General features: G+C 40.8%; 1 protein-coding gene across 2 annotated transcripts in view; it reads left to right on the forward strand.

Annotated features, from left to right (window-relative positions):
* The window catches only part of hip1 (huntingtin interacting protein 1), a 57,579-nt gene extending 46,757 nt beyond the window's left edge, over positions 1-10,822 (forward strand). For both annotated transcript variants that reach the window (XM_028045461.1, XM_028045462.1), the window contains exons 18-31: positions 1,616-1,810; positions 1,886-2,033; positions 2,114-2,200; positions 3,437-3,544; positions 5,687-5,823; positions 5,899-6,009; positions 6,113-6,171; positions 6,531-6,624; positions 7,108-7,208; positions 7,441-7,546; positions 7,672-7,795; positions 7,913-7,974; positions 8,666-8,783; positions 8,900-10,822. In XM_028045461.1, the coding sequence (XP_027901262.1) occupies positions 1,616-1,810; positions 1,886-2,033; positions 2,114-2,200; positions 3,437-3,544; positions 5,687-5,823; positions 5,899-6,009; positions 6,113-6,171; positions 6,531-6,624; positions 7,108-7,208; positions 7,441-7,546; positions 7,672-7,795; positions 7,913-7,974; positions 8,666-8,783; positions 8,900-8,910 (1,461 nt within the window). In that variant the 3' untranslated portion in view covers positions 8,911-10,822. The remainder of the gene's footprint in view (positions 1-1,615; positions 1,811-1,885; positions 2,034-2,113; positions 2,201-3,436; positions 3,545-5,686; positions 5,824-5,898; positions 6,010-6,112; positions 6,172-6,530; positions 6,625-7,107; positions 7,209-7,440; positions 7,547-7,671; positions 7,796-7,912; positions 7,975-8,665; positions 8,784-8,899) is intronic.
* Positions 10,823-15,034: the final 4,212 nt, after the last annotated feature.

The following is a 15,034-nucleotide window of genomic DNA, read 5'->3' on the forward strand; positions in this document are numbered from 1 at the left end:
AAGTGCTGTAGCCTTTTTTTTAGGTGGTTGTTCTTTCAGCCAGTTGATCGGTCTGGAGAAAACTCCAGTTGTTCTGCCACTTTCTCTGAGATCTCATTAAAACAAACTTGTATTGAAGCTGCTATTTTTAAAACCCTAGGCATTCCTTGATACCAGTAACAAGTCCATTCCTAATAAGGACTGTCAGGATGACTAAATCCTGACTAATGGTGATAACAATGACTATAAATGGGAGAACTGGACTTTTTAAAGCTTTTGTTTGAAGGAAAGACATAATTAACCTTGACTGGAATCAGTACCTCTGTCATTTCACGGGTTTAAATTCAGCCTTAGCAACTTTGTGACTCTTTTGAAGAATCAACCTTTATTTTTGAGATTAGTGAATGTTTTTGTTGTAGCTCTAAGAGGAAGTGAATGTTTGTAGCAGCCTGGCAGTAAAAAAAGAAACGGTAAAATGTTCAAACTGTTGTTGATATTTGGCCACTTATTTGCTATAATGAGACATTTGGTTTCCAGAGCTGACATGTAGCTAAAAATAAAGATTTGGAGGGTGTGTGTGGGTGTGTGATTGAATTAGTGTATCAAATGAACTGTTTACTGGCTTTTCCTCCCAGTTCTTTCCAAGTAGTTTCTCAAATATTCACCTGATTTATTTTTTTTCCCAGCCTTCCATTCGTGACGTCCCCGTTTTGTATTCTGGTCTTATCAGCACTGCCACTCTTCCTGTCTCCATCTAATCCCTGTAGTCTGTTTTTAACACGGCTGACGTCTCTCTGCTCGTCTCCAGCTCCTTTTCTTGTTTCTCTTGTTATAAAAGCGCTCTTCTTAACTTTGCTATTTCTTGTTCCTTCCTCTTTTTCTACCGGACCCACTGACAACTCAGAGCATAAGTTTTCTGTTCTTTTCTTTTTCCTTTCCTTACATTTCATTTACGCTTACTTAAAAGTCTAAAGCTCTGGTATAAAAGATCAGCTACACTGTCATCACTGGTTTCACAACCTCAGCTTCCCACTTTGTCTTTGACCTCAACCCAAACCTCTCTGGAGTTTCCATGGCTCACCACAACCTCTAATCAAGGCAGCGTCACTCAAACTAGTGGCTAAAGATAACAGGCTGTCAGTGCATCCTTAAGAAGTCTTAAAATGTCATAAATTCATTAAAAAAAATAGGCAAGATGGCCTCAAATATGTTAATCACAGATCTGAAATTTTGTCGTGGCTGCTCTGTTGAACCTCTTTTTTTTTTCTCTTGGGACTTTTCTGTCAGACATAAGTTTGAGCCGTGTTTATAAATCTTCATTGATTTCTCTGACTCACAATTCACTACTAACATATTTTTGCTAGCTAGACTTTTTTGAGTCTTATATCGCCAGCTGTCTGGATGAAGTTTGTATATTTCTGAGGAGATCTAGGTCTTAAATTCCATTCATAATGGTCTTAAAAAGGTCTTCAATTTGAGTTTGTGAGACCGGCAAAAACCCTGGATAAAGTGTGTTTTCAAAGTGAGGTCGGACCACATCCTGGTGTTCTCCGTCAGCTACATATCTGTCCTCCTGCATGAAAATCACCAGTCTGTCACCTTCTTTCCCTCCATGATGCCGTGTTCCTGGACGCAGTCGAGCGAAGTGCTCGGCACACAGCTGGTCGCCCTGGAGTCCGAGAAAGCAGAGCTGGTGCAGACTTTGTCAAAGGTGGAGGCGGAGCTCGCAGTCCAGGGGGAGGAGCTCCAGCGAGTTCAGAGCTCTCTGGCGACTGAGAGGGAAAGCGGAGTGAAGACGGCCGAGGCCCTGCAGAATCAGCTCAATGAGAAGGTCAGGAGTTGCTCTGGTGAACTGGAAGCGTCACGTCGCTAATGGGCCCAGTCAAATATTTGCCTCTGACCATAGGAGAGCAGGGAGCAGGCGCTGGAGAGCCAGCTGGTGGCGGCTCGCTGGTCCAGCCTGCAGGGAGCCGTGGGGGAGGCAAAGCGGATCATCCAGGACTCTTTATGTCAGATAGACGATCCGGCACACATCAGCTGCACCAGCTCTGCAGGTCAGGTTCATGCAGAGCTCAGCAGCCGCCTCAGTCGCTCATCGCGGACAGGCTCTCATTGTGTCCGTTCATCTCTGTAGATTATCTTGCGTCTAGATGCCAAGCCTCTTTAGACTCCATGGAGCGGCTACAGAGCGCCAGAGAGGCCTTCTTGGCCGACAACACAGGTGAGACGCTGAAAGTGCTAACTGCTTTTTGTTGGGGTTGATTTCAGCTTCTGAAAGCAGAGTTTTGTTTTCCAGTGCCATCCCAGTCTAATAATGTCTCATCCATCCTTGTTGTGCATGTCTCCTTGTTTCTCCATCCATTCATTTAATTTATTCATCCATCAATTGATCTATGCCTGCATTGAAAATGTATTTAATTCATCCATCCATTAATAAATTATTTCATTTATCCATTTGAAGTTCATCATGACATCATTTCATTATGGAAAAAAAGAACTTCATATTGGATGGGAATTTTACAGAGCTACTTAAAGCTGAAGTATGTAACTTTTATAAAGAAAAATATGTTTTTAAATATTTGCTAAAACTGTCTTTATGTCCTGACTTTATGAGACAAATAATCTGTGAACATATTCATCTCCTCTGCCTCCTTTATGTGATTCTACAGCCATCTGCAAAAATCCACCGCTCCCGGTCAAAAACAACCAATTAGATCCAAGTGGAAGGTCTTAGCACTGTCAATCATGTTCTTGTATGTGCTGCTCAATGTACTAAAGCCAGAAAAAAACCCGTACCTTTCCAGAAAAACTCTTTTTCGTTGTCATTGGTAGACAAGCTAACAAACCTGAGCATTCATGACGGGCTCTGTTGTGGTGCACCAGCTGTAAGTGTAGCGAAGAGCAAGGTTCTGGGTGTGAGTAGCGCACACATGAAGAATTATTGACGGCGCTAAGACCCGTCAAACCCGTTGTTTGAGTGATTTGGGTGTTTCTGTCTGTTTCTGAAGGCAGAGGATCTCGATCTTTACACAGATTATTTGTCTCATCTTTGGATGTTAGGACATTGGGACAGTTTTAACAAATATGTAAAAAACTTTTTACAAAAGTAACATGCTGTGGCTTTAAGGGGGCGTGAGTTAAAAAAATTTTGATTTCTCAAAGTTGGCTCATGCTAGCCAACCAAGCAACATCCACAAACTCGGTATACTACAGAGAACGACTGTAGAAGTACGAACAATTATCTGACAACACCAAATTTCATCCAAAAAGTTCAAGAGTAAAAGAATGAAAATGTACGTTAGTCGTATTCCATTGTAATTTTAAGCAATAGTAGCAATAGTATTACAATGACATGCTTTTCTGACATTTAGCAGTCCTACTGCTGCACAAATATGGAATTGGAACTAAACATTGTTTATTATATTTTTTCCCTCTGCCTACATCGTGCTTGGTGCAGCGGTGTTGGAGCTGGTGCGAGTGGTGACCCAGTGTGGCCACCTGGTGGGCGACACCATCGTTCAGGGCAGCGCCACTTCTCACATGGTTCCTGTGGAGCAAGCAGACGGTAGGTGTGTGTGAAGGCATGTGTGTGTGTGTGTGTGTGTGTGTGTGTGTGTTGCAGTTGTGAGAGATGGATGGTGTCTCCTGATGTGAATCTGTGGGTGAGGCAGATGTTTACATGCCCTGATGTGTCTCTGAGGTTCTTTCTTCACCTGGGTTCATTAAGGCTGAGCAGAATAACAGTTGTTAATAGGCAGCACCGTCGCGACGCCCACACATATAACACACCGCACGTAGGGCATCAGGTGGCCGGGGGGCACCATTAAATCTGTCCTGTGAAAAATCATTATATTTAATCATAGTAACAACATGTTTAAATAAAAAGAACTTGATAGAAAACTGCTCAGCAATACAAAAGTAGCTAATTTGCGGGTGCTGCACCAAAGTGCAGGACCTGAGAGGTCACAACAAGACATGATCATCTTTTTATTGCTTTGTAAAAACGTTCTTTTTTTTATTACAATGTTCACATTGCAGTCAGAAATAGCTTTTGGACGCGTTTCAGGCAAGAAGCTCCTAACCTTGCAGCCAAGTAATGTTTTTTTTCCCCCCCCTTCAGACTGCAAGTCTAAACATGCCTGAAAATAATAGATCTGTGGCTGGCAGCCAGGACTTCACACGACTTCAAACGCAGAACTGAAACCGGACTGATATCCGAATCTTCTGAGAAATTCAATGTAGAGTTTTCATTAATTTTAATGATAGATTTTTTTAAATTACCGGTACTATTATTTTGACCACAAATGAAAGTAGTCAAAACTAGACAGAGTTCCTGAAAACAAGCAGGTAGTGCAGTAAAACACTTATTCTTACTAACCGTTTTTGAACTCGGATACTAATTCATAAGTTAACATGTAGTTAAGTTTGATACAATTCAGATTACATTAACTGCTCCCAGAGCACTGCTCACCCCATCTCACCTGGATTACGATGTAAGAAAAAAAATGACTAAGTCTTACACACTTTTGAGTTAACAGTGAGAAGGATACATTGTTTATAAGTTATATTCTTAATTGTATATGAAAACAAAAGGATTTATTTTGTAATTATTGAGGAAGGGGCAGGTTTTTATAAGGTTTTTCTGCTTCCTACTCCGTGTCTCTCATGTAGATGAATTGCAGCAAGACAATGCTTTTGTACATTAGTGATGAAACGTGTTTTGTTGAGTGAATAAACTTATTGATTGATGTAACATAATGATTTCTTCAGCTTCTATCATCAGTACAACTCCTCCTCCTTCATGTTTTTTTTTTAATTTTTTAATTTTTTAACCAAAACTGTCTGGTATTGTTTTGACTTTATGTTAACTCCTCACTCATCCCGTTCCATAAATCTACCCCACACACTCCTCCGTATTGTACAAACTGTTAAACTGTATTTCTCCCTCAGCCACCAAATATTTGTTGAACATTTGAAACATAAGAGCTGGTTTATATTTAGCCCTATTCCATAATTTTAGTGTTTTTGTTTTAAATATCAAGTTTGTGTGTTCCCTGGAACCTGTATTATATAGTATTCTGATTGCTCTCCTTTGAAATATATAGAATGGTTGTAAGTGTTATTCTAAATGTCCACACCATAACTCTAGTAAGGAAATACCAGAGATTAATACAAAAGGAGCTAAGTTGCATCAAAATATGTCGGCAGTTCTGATGGAACTTGATTCATTTTGCGTTAGCAGCAGATTTTTTTGGTTCATAAACTTTATTATTATTATTATCAAAATTAACTGAAAAACCTCCCCACTAAAATAAATGTTTGATATTTGAATTTATTGAGATGTTCCCTTATGTCTCCAACTTTTGCCTAATTACTAATTACCGTAAATTCAAAATTACTTTAGTGCCACTAGAAAATAGTTTGAATTTGTTGTTGGAATTAATTTAATGCCTTGGGGGATTTTTTTAAATTTTTTTTTTACTATTTGAGAATCCGATCAGCAGTCAGAGTCTGACTGACTGATCAGTTCATCATTAACTGTGACACAATGAAGTGAACAGAGGATAAAAACTGAATGAAACCAGCATGCTGCTGTCCTCCACTCTGCATTTATCATGTCAGGATTTCTGCTGCTTTTTTATGTTCCTGTGTCTCCGAGTCCGAAACATTAACCCGTCCGTCCTGCGTGTTCTGTTTTTCGCTGCAGCGCTGTCGGAGAGCGTGAAGACGTGCGGATCAGAAGCTCTGGCTCTGCTGGGCCAGATGAAGCAGCAGGACAGCCTGGCAGCAGCCGACTGCGGCAAGCTGAGGGCAGCTCTGGAGGCCATCCTGACCACAGCGGAGGTCCGAGTCACTCCGATTATCGAGCGTTTGATCTGATCAGCGTGCGTCGCTATACGTGTCTCATTCTCATTCCAGAAGCTGCGCCCGCGGGGCTTGGAGCTGCAGCAGGGGGAGCTGGGAGATCTGGTGGAGCAGGAAATGGCTGCCACTTCAGCCGCTGTGGAGTCCGCAGCCGCCAGGATAGAGGTGAATGACTCCGCCTATTCAGCCACCACCGATTCACTTCAGAACTGTAATGACTGGAAAATGTCTTTGTTTTTCCCTCCCCTGTGCCTCTGTGTCCTGACAGGAAATGCTGAACAAGTCCCGAGCGATTGATACAGGAATCAAGATGGAGGTCAACGAGAGGTAAATCTCAGATCAGAGGAAGATCGTTGAGCTTGCTGGGAGTTAATTTCTCTTTCAATAAACTGTGGCCCTGAGACATAACTGGATTTATGCAGAGCTCATCATGAGCTGGGAGTAAAAGTTGGTCATTAAACCCTCTGGTCTGAAACATTTTAATCACATTTTACTTCTGAGTAAATGGATTCAGCACCCAAATTATTGCTCAGAATTTAACATTGTATCAAAGCAGCTAAAACTACCTGGTTCATTAGTTGTCAAGCATTCCTGCTGCATCCCTCACTGGCGTTTTAACCTGGAGTGTTTCTCCAGCACCTGCAGCAGGTCACCGTTCATATTCTGTGCTCTGTCGCCCCCTGCAGGATCCTGGCTTCCTGCACAGAGCTGATGCAGGCGATCAAGGAGCTTATTTTGTCTTCGAAAGATCTGCAAAGGGACATTGTGGAGAGTGGAAGGGTGAGTTTTACCCAAGACTCAGTTGTATGGAATCTAATTCTGTTGTTTTCCAAGCATTTGTGTGATTAAGAAAAGTTTCCACACATGATTTCATATTAATAAATATAGCTGATCACAGATTGCAGTGTAAAGTTGACAAAGTTTGAAAATGCTTTTAGCTAAATTATTTTGAACTGTTTTAAATCTGGGAATCAGAATGGAAACTATAAACTATATTTAAACCTGGTTTAAATAACTATCAGGATGTTAAATTATGTTTGAATTAAGCCCAGATGGCAGCAACTAATTTTAATAGACTCTAATTTTATGCAGTTGCTTCAATATAAGTTAACTATTTTTAATTTAATTGAATATAATTTTATTGAATGTAATTATATTAATGTTAATTTAGTTACATTTAATTTCAGGCTGCTCCTTTGCCGGAGAGTAAATGAAGTGATAAATGTTTCACTGTGTAGCCGCTTTTGCTCTTCTGTCCACCAGGGGGCAGCCTCCATGAAGGAATTTTATGCCAAGAACTCCCGCTGGACCGAGGGCCTGATCTCTGCCTCCAAAGCTGTCGGATGGGGCGCCACGGTCATGGTGTAAGTATGAAAAGACTTCTGTCTGCTCGGTCGGCAGTGTGGGCCGCCGGCCTCGTTCTGAGACTCCTAAATATGCAGAAGCCCATTCAGTGTATAATGAAACGAACGTATTTAAATCGTGTTACAAGTATGCTTAATCATTTACCCCGTGTATAATCCCTCTGGTGTCACCAAAGTGCTCTTAAAGTGCCCTCTAGTTCATTTTGAGCTAATTTAGTTGTTTGGTTCCCAGTGACGCTGCCGACATGGTGGTGCAGGGAAAAGGGAAGTTTGAGGAGCTGATGGTGTGCTCCCATGAAATCGCTGCAAGCACAGCACAGCTAGTGGCTGCTTCAAAGGTAAACAATCAACACTCTATTTTCCTTTTCTTCCTGCACTTTTGTTTCTAGTTTTTTTTTTTTTTTTGCTTTTCACATTTGATTTCTTGTTGGTTGCTGTCAATATTGCCTCTCCTTTCCTGTAGGTGAAGGCAGATAAAGACAGCGCTAACCTGCACCGACTGCAGCAGGCGTCCCGCGGCGTCACCCAGGCAACCGCCGCTGTTGTGGCCTCCACCAAGTCTGGGAAATCCCAAATTGAAGATACAGGTGAGACATCCTGTTTCTCACCGGCTTGCTTTTTATGAACTTATTCTTTTATTTTTCTAAAGAAATGTCACAAAGTGGAGAAAATGTTCAGTTTAATTTGTTTAAATGTGTGTCTAGAAACAATGGACTTCTCCAGCATGACTCTGACCCAGATCAAGCGACAAGAGATGGACGCACAGGTAACCTTGAGTAAAAATGACACACGGAAAAATCAAAACAGAAATTTAACATGATCTGATTGCTTTTATTTAACAGAAAAGTAAGCATTCCTGTTGTTGATACAGAGTTTTTAGCAAAAATATAGAATGTAGAGGTAATTTTATATAAACATGCTTATTGACTTGAATAACTCTATACATTAATTCAATAGAATCGTACCAAAAAAAATCATATTATTATTCTTTACCCCCTAACGATTTTCTGTTTCTGTTTATTTTTTTCACACTTTAATGTTTTAGATCAAACAAATATTAATATAATCCAAAAGTAACCTGAGTAAATGCAAGAGACGGTTTTCAAATTCTGATTTATTTTATTAAGCAACAAAAAACCTTCCTTTGCAATTTTTAAGTAGCGAAAAATTGAGAAGGAGATTCACCCCAGAATGGCTAAAACAAAAACAAACCAACAGAATGAAAGTTTTAGAGCGGCCTAGTCAAAGTCTAGACTTGAGATCTTGTGCCATGACATCAATGCCTGAAGGCCCTCCAATGTGGCTGAAATGAAAGCAACTTCCCTTTTGAGGTTCTTGTAGTTTCTACTTGCAATAAGAAAGAAATCTGTAAGGGTCCCAACACTTTTTTTTGTTTGTCTGTTGTAACTGCTAAAAACCCAGAACCGAATTGCTAATGAAATCCTGTTTGTCTTCAGGTTCTGGTTCTGGAGCTGGAGACCCGCCTGCAGAAGGAACGGGAGCGTCTGGGCGAGCTGAGGAAGAAGCATTACGAGCTGGCCGGTGTAGCAGAGGGCTGGGGCGAGGAAGAGGAAGGTGAATATTATTTTTTTTCTTAAAAACAACACAAGGGGGGAACCACATTCCTGGGAAGATTCCTGGAAGTAATGTGGCTTAAATGTTTGGAATTTCTTCCTCTTCTTCCTCTGCAGGCACGGGATGAAACCCCACTCCTCTTCCTCCTCCTCCTCCACCCGTAGACCTTCTCCTCTCCACCTCCTTTTATTTATAGACACGCTTCTCTGTTTTATTTTCCGCCTTCCCTCACATTTATCTGCTGGTTATATCTAAGCCAAATGAAAAGGTGCTTCTTCTTTTTTCCAATCCCTCTCGCTTCTTTGTACACGCCAGCCAGAGTTTCACAGAGGTGCTGCGGCAGCAGGTGGGGGTCAGGATGGAGGAGTGCCGCCTCACTTCTCCGCTGCAACACCGTGTTTGTCTCCAGTCCCTGTTTTAATGACTGCGGAGCATCGAGGAGTCGCACAGGATACAACACGAGCACAAGGGGCCCAAACTCTCAGAGAGTGGGGGTGGATCACGGTGTCTCCATGCAGCTCCGCTGCTGCACTTGCTCTTCTGTCTGCCGGTGTCTGATGCACGCTACGTCACGAGCTGAATCAGCTGAAGGAGCTTCCTCCACGCAGTTGCTCTCCAGTTTCTTCCTCTTCTGTTCCCACTGTGACTTTTTTAAAGGCCGAACGGCTTCCGGGCTTTCTGCCTTCCGCGTCCGCACCATTGTAACGACCGGGACTGTTAAGCTAAACGACCCTCGTCCCTCCACTTTATTTTTAAAGGTCCTTTTTTACTGTACCGGGTAAAAATAGTCAGCATTACGAGGGTATGGAGCTTGGAGGTAGAGGTTGCTGCACAAAACACTAACAAGACATTCTTTTTTTTCTTCTTGTTCTTTTTTTGCAATGTATTTATAAATCAGAATGATGCAAAGTTTGATATTTCATTGACATTTAATGCATCGGTTCAGATCTGGGATCCAATCACGTCAAGAGATGAAGCTCGTCTTCAGGAACTTTCTGATCATTTAGAGGAATCTGCATAAGAAGCATTTGTTTTCAAACATTTTATCACTGATCACCTCCACAGTACAAAAAGTTGGTGCATTAACGGATTCCTTAAGACCATGTAGCTGTGGGCATAAACTGTAAGCCATTTGTTGTTGCAAAGAACTGTTTGCTTTTCTTTCTACATGAAGATCCGGTGCACCTGAACGCCACGCGGCTTTTATTCCCATGCTTCTCTCTGCTCAGACTAATGAAGCGACTCTTTAAGTTGGACTCTCCGAGAAGAGCAGGCGCTTTTATTTTTTGTTTGTTTGATTCTCTTTCTCGATTCTAGCCAACACCTTTTTACCTTCCTCCTGTGTGTTCACGCCGATGACGATTCTGTGTCTTAATGCTCAGCCTCACTTGATGCTGTTGTTTCTTTTTTGTTTTCTTTTTAACAGGCGCTGCTCGGTTTGAATTGGATAATTTTTCTTCCACGTAAAAGAGAAAACAGGGAGGTAGTCGGAAGAAAAATAGATACGTTTCTATTGCCATCTGCTGCTCCAACCAGGTTAAAGCAAGCATCATTTTCTGTACTGTTACTTCCAGGTTGTTGTATTTAATCTCAGTTTTCACCTGGAGAATAATATATAGTCCAAAAAAAATGGACAGAAATCTCCTTACAGTGGTATCTCAAGTGTCTTGAAAGGTAAAAGTGCACACAACTTAAGTGATGTTTTGGTTTTCACCCTTTATTGAAAACCAATAAAGGTTTTCAATAAAGGGTTAAACCAATAAAGGTTTTCAATCTTTATTCTTTGCTCAGATGCTTTTTATAGACTAACCTTTTTTTAAAATTTTATTCCTTTGGTCCCTTTATTGTTTTGGGGTTTGTGTCTGTAGATCCACCAGCTCAGCCAGCCTTTTTCAAACTGCCTCATACTGTAGTCAGAGACAGATACTCACATAGCAACATTGAAATATGTCTTTGTATATTATACTAAACCAATGTTGGTGGGTGTGTTTTTATTTTTCCAGTTTTTGAAATAAATACTTTGATTCATTAATACAGACTGACGACTGAATGTAGTGTCTGTTTTTTCCCCCCCCCTCAAATAATTGTTTTGTTACAAGGGGTGAAGTGAGCCAGTGTTTTATCTATTGCGTCTAACATCGACCATTAAACCTTTTCGCTTTAGCTGCCACCAGACTGAAAATGTAGTAAAACTCAGAAATTCTGCTTTTCAGAAGAGAAAAGAAAATGGATTCTTAAGAGAGAAATGTGATGTTATTGCCTATGCTTCATGCGTCACCAAATCTGACCCACCGTAGCTTTTTATGTGGCTTTCTAGACTCCAAATTGCATCAATAAGACCCTCTAGTTTTTCACAAATCCACAAAATCAACAGATTCCCAAATTCTTTCTGATTTTACTGGCATTTTTTCCTGAAACTTGGTCAGACTTTGTGTTTGAGTGACACCCACCTCAGCCTTACTTGATGTCAAGTTATCTGTGACCGATACGATTAAGAAAAAGTCCCACTTAACATCGCACATTAGCGCAAATATCGTAAAAAGTCCTTACAATTGTTTCTAAATTAGCGCCGCGAAATTTGTGATTTTGAATCCAAATAATAAAAAAAAAAAATTACAAAATCCTGGCTGGACTGATCAGTGGGAAAAGATGTTCAATATTATTTTATTTTAAGAAACACTTATCAAATAGTGAAACTGCTATTTCTTAATATTTTTAGCAATTTAATGGGTTTTATCAAAACATTTGGACATTCAGAGCAGCAGAAATTGTTAGAGCTTCGTGGCAAAGGCTTGAATATTTACGTAAATGCTTTCTATTTTTAATAAAACGAAAGCAAACACCACAATGGTGTATTTGTTTGTAGCATTTTGAGGAAAGAGATTAACTTAATATAATTTAGGATAAGGCTGTAAAACGGAACCCTGTGACTACCGTACTTTGCAGATGAACCATAAACGTGAAGAATAGAGGAAATTCTAGTTTTTGGGGTTTTTTTCAAATGTTTCACTGAAGAAACAAGAAACGAAGTCAATAAGATAATTGTTTAACTTATAACTTTAGTGATAAAACATTAAGGGAAAAGCAAGGACTCTGCTTGCGTGAAGCAGTGCCACAAAGCAAGCAGGAGGAGCTGGCATTGGTGAATAAAACTATGAAAATGTGATTCAGCTTTGAGTGAGCAAGCTAGTTTTAAAAATCCTCTCACCAATTAACGGTTGCTCGACATTATTCCAAATATATGGACCCATTCTTCAAACTAACATGTTTTTTCTTTTTTTTCTTGATATCTGCTGAGAGGAGGTAGTGTGCAGAGCGGAGCAGTGACGTTTCCCTCTGTGCTGCTGCCCTGTCGCAGGCAGAATGTGCTGGGTGTTGCCTGTAAGGAAGGCAGAGCCTCAACTATTTATAGCCTCTGCAGTCCGGAGCTCGCCGTCCTTACAGCAGGTCTCCTGGCAGCAGCGAGAGTCTCTACAGATTCAATAAAGAATGCTGGAAAAAGAACTATTCAGATTCCTTGAACCTCTTCACCGCAAGCTTCAGTGTATTTTATTGGATTTTATCAAGATTTTATTTGGCAGACCAACACAAAGTTTTCAAAAATGTTGCATATATCTTTAATCTAGTCCAGGTTATTGCCTTCACAACTTACCTGATTATTAAATGTTGTAGTATAACCCACCTTTTATGTCGAGGTGTCAGATGTTTTCTTTTCAGGGGCTCACGAAGTAATGAACAGCATCATAAAGACCAAGAAACATGTCGGGCAGGTCAGAGAGGAAGTTGTGAAGAAGTTTATGGAAACTCTCAAAGAGCACAGTTTAGATAATCATTCTATAAATAGTGTGACACAACTGCAAAGCTGCTGAATCACAGTCATCCATCTAAACTGACAGGCCGAACATCGGGATTAATTATCAGTGAAGCAGCCAAATGGGTCCCATGGTTACTCTTGTGGATCTGCAGGTTGCAAAACATAATTTATTGTTGGGGCGGAAGGCCAAAAGAGTTCCTGTTTGCAGTTTTCCATGAGCCATAGGGAGTGGGACACAGCAAACCTGAGGAATTAAGTGTTTTATTCAAATGGAACCAAAATGTTACGTTTTGGCCTACATGCAAAATCCTGTGTGGCTAAAACATGGTGGTGGCAGCATCATGTTGTGGGAATACTCTACTTCTGTTGCAACAAAGAAGCACTTACAAAAGACTTGAGTCAGGGGACTATAACACAAACACAGTAGCACAATCTGACTCATTATTGCCAAAGCGTTGAGTTATCCAGGTTTAAGTTTTGATCCAGACCTAAATGGTGCATTTTCTGCTCCAAAGCAGCAAGAATTATTTTATTTTATTTTTGCTATCTTTTAAATTGAACTCAATCTATAGTCAGGTTTATGAGTAAATCTGACTTTTTGGAAGAAAACGCAATCAAAATATATTTTTAGCCCTCACTGTAGATTATAGTTGTGTTTTTACTGTGAAACAATGGAGGTCAGTGAACCCTTTCGCTGGGCAGGCTGTTCAGCAGAAGAAAACCACAAAACAGTTTATTCCTCTAATTAGCGAAAGTGCATTGAGAAGATTTCTGTGACAAAACCCACCTGCCAGTTTCCTTTTGTGCCAAAGCGTCCCACTGACCTCCAGAGGCTTGTCACAACAGAGTACCCGCCTCATGATCACGTACCGCAGCATCAGGGTGGGCTTAAGTGCTGCTTTCTAAAAATAGATGCTTTACCTTCCAGCTGACATAAAATTCTTCCTGCAGCTGTTTTTGAGATCCAGGAAACGTTTGATGAGAAGGCGGCTCTTCTGGTCCACTGTTGTTACGCTTGATAAAATAGTGGGTGGATGGACCGGGTTCTGCTTCTTTACCTCATATCTGTATTATTTTTTCTGTCCGCCTAAGTGGAGTTTCTTCCACTTGTTTTGATCATGTTGTGCTACAAGGTTCTATTTTAGTGTCTAAAGTTTTTCCATTACATCTGCTTCCACTTTGGCACATTTTGACCATGTATTGGAAACGATGCGCATCGATGCTAGGCAGATGATACTCTGGTGTACACTCGCATAGCAACGTTGAAATATGTTGCTATGCGACACATCTCTTCTACAGAGAAGCAAATAGACGTCAAATTTTAATTTAATTTGAATCGGATTTAATATTTTCTTTGATAATATTTAGTCATCTCTCAGATGTTGACTCTTTCAACCAACCGTTAACACTCAAACAATCAAAAGACATTTCTTACATCACAGCTTACTGGGAGTTATGGATGAGAGGTCAGAGGATGCCTTGACTGTATGTAGATTTGCTTTGGTTTACTCTCTGTTGAGCTGAAACTCACAGGACTTTTACCTCTGCATCTCGCAGCTGATTATAAGCTGTGAGGTATTCAAACAGCAGAAAAACAGCTGAGTCACAAGAGGGTTGAGGAGGGGCTTGCATGAGAACTAACAAACAAATCGTCACTGCAGAGTGCAGCAGGGGGCCCAGAGTCCTGATGTGTTTCTTAGAGGAGAAAACCTTTCGCTGCATGAGCCGATTCACAAGAAAGCAGAGAAAAAAATCTCCAAAGAGCCGAAGTGTCATCTTTCCAATGTGACTGTCAACTGGCTGTATGGATACAGGATGTAAGTGTCTGATCGCTCCTGCTGTTTGGTGGGGTTTTATTCATCCTAACCAGACAGCCGGCCCTTTGAACAGCAAGTGTCATCACTCAGGCCGGCCTCACTGTAGCTCTTTGAACAATGTTTTTGTGCCGGCCGGCTCATTGTACTCTGGCCTGGGATTGAATGGCTGACACAGATATGAGGTCACAGCATGAGGAGGAAAAGAAAGCAACCTTCTCTATCCACTGAGGCCTGTGGGCACTTCTGCCCAAGTAAACAAAAACAGCAGGTGTCGCTGCTCAAAAGGAAAAGACTCCTCGTTGATTTCCAATACTGCAACCTATGTATTTATGCATGTATATTGTAGCTTTTCAGTTATTTTAAATAGAAGTTGCCCTCAGTTGAAACGCTGAGAGGATGTTTGTGTTCTTGTGAGCTGTAAACAGACCCCAAGGAAAATAATTAGGCTGTTTGCACAATGCATCTGGAAAAGTTAATTAAAGCAATTAATCAGGGGCAGAGGCATCATAACAGGGCTAGTAGCTGGTATTGTTGCATTGTTTGTTTTCTCTCTGCAGCACCCTGAAGTGTCAGTCTGTGGTTTTAGGCTTCCATAATGGATGATTACTCTGTAAGTTATT

Source organism: Xiphophorus couchianus, chromosome 18, assembly GCF_001444195.1.
Source record: "Xiphophorus couchianus chromosome 18, X_couchianus-1.0, whole genome shotgun sequence".
Taxonomy (NCBI): domain Eukaryota; kingdom Metazoa; phylum Chordata; class Actinopteri; order Cyprinodontiformes; family Poeciliidae; genus Xiphophorus; species Xiphophorus couchianus.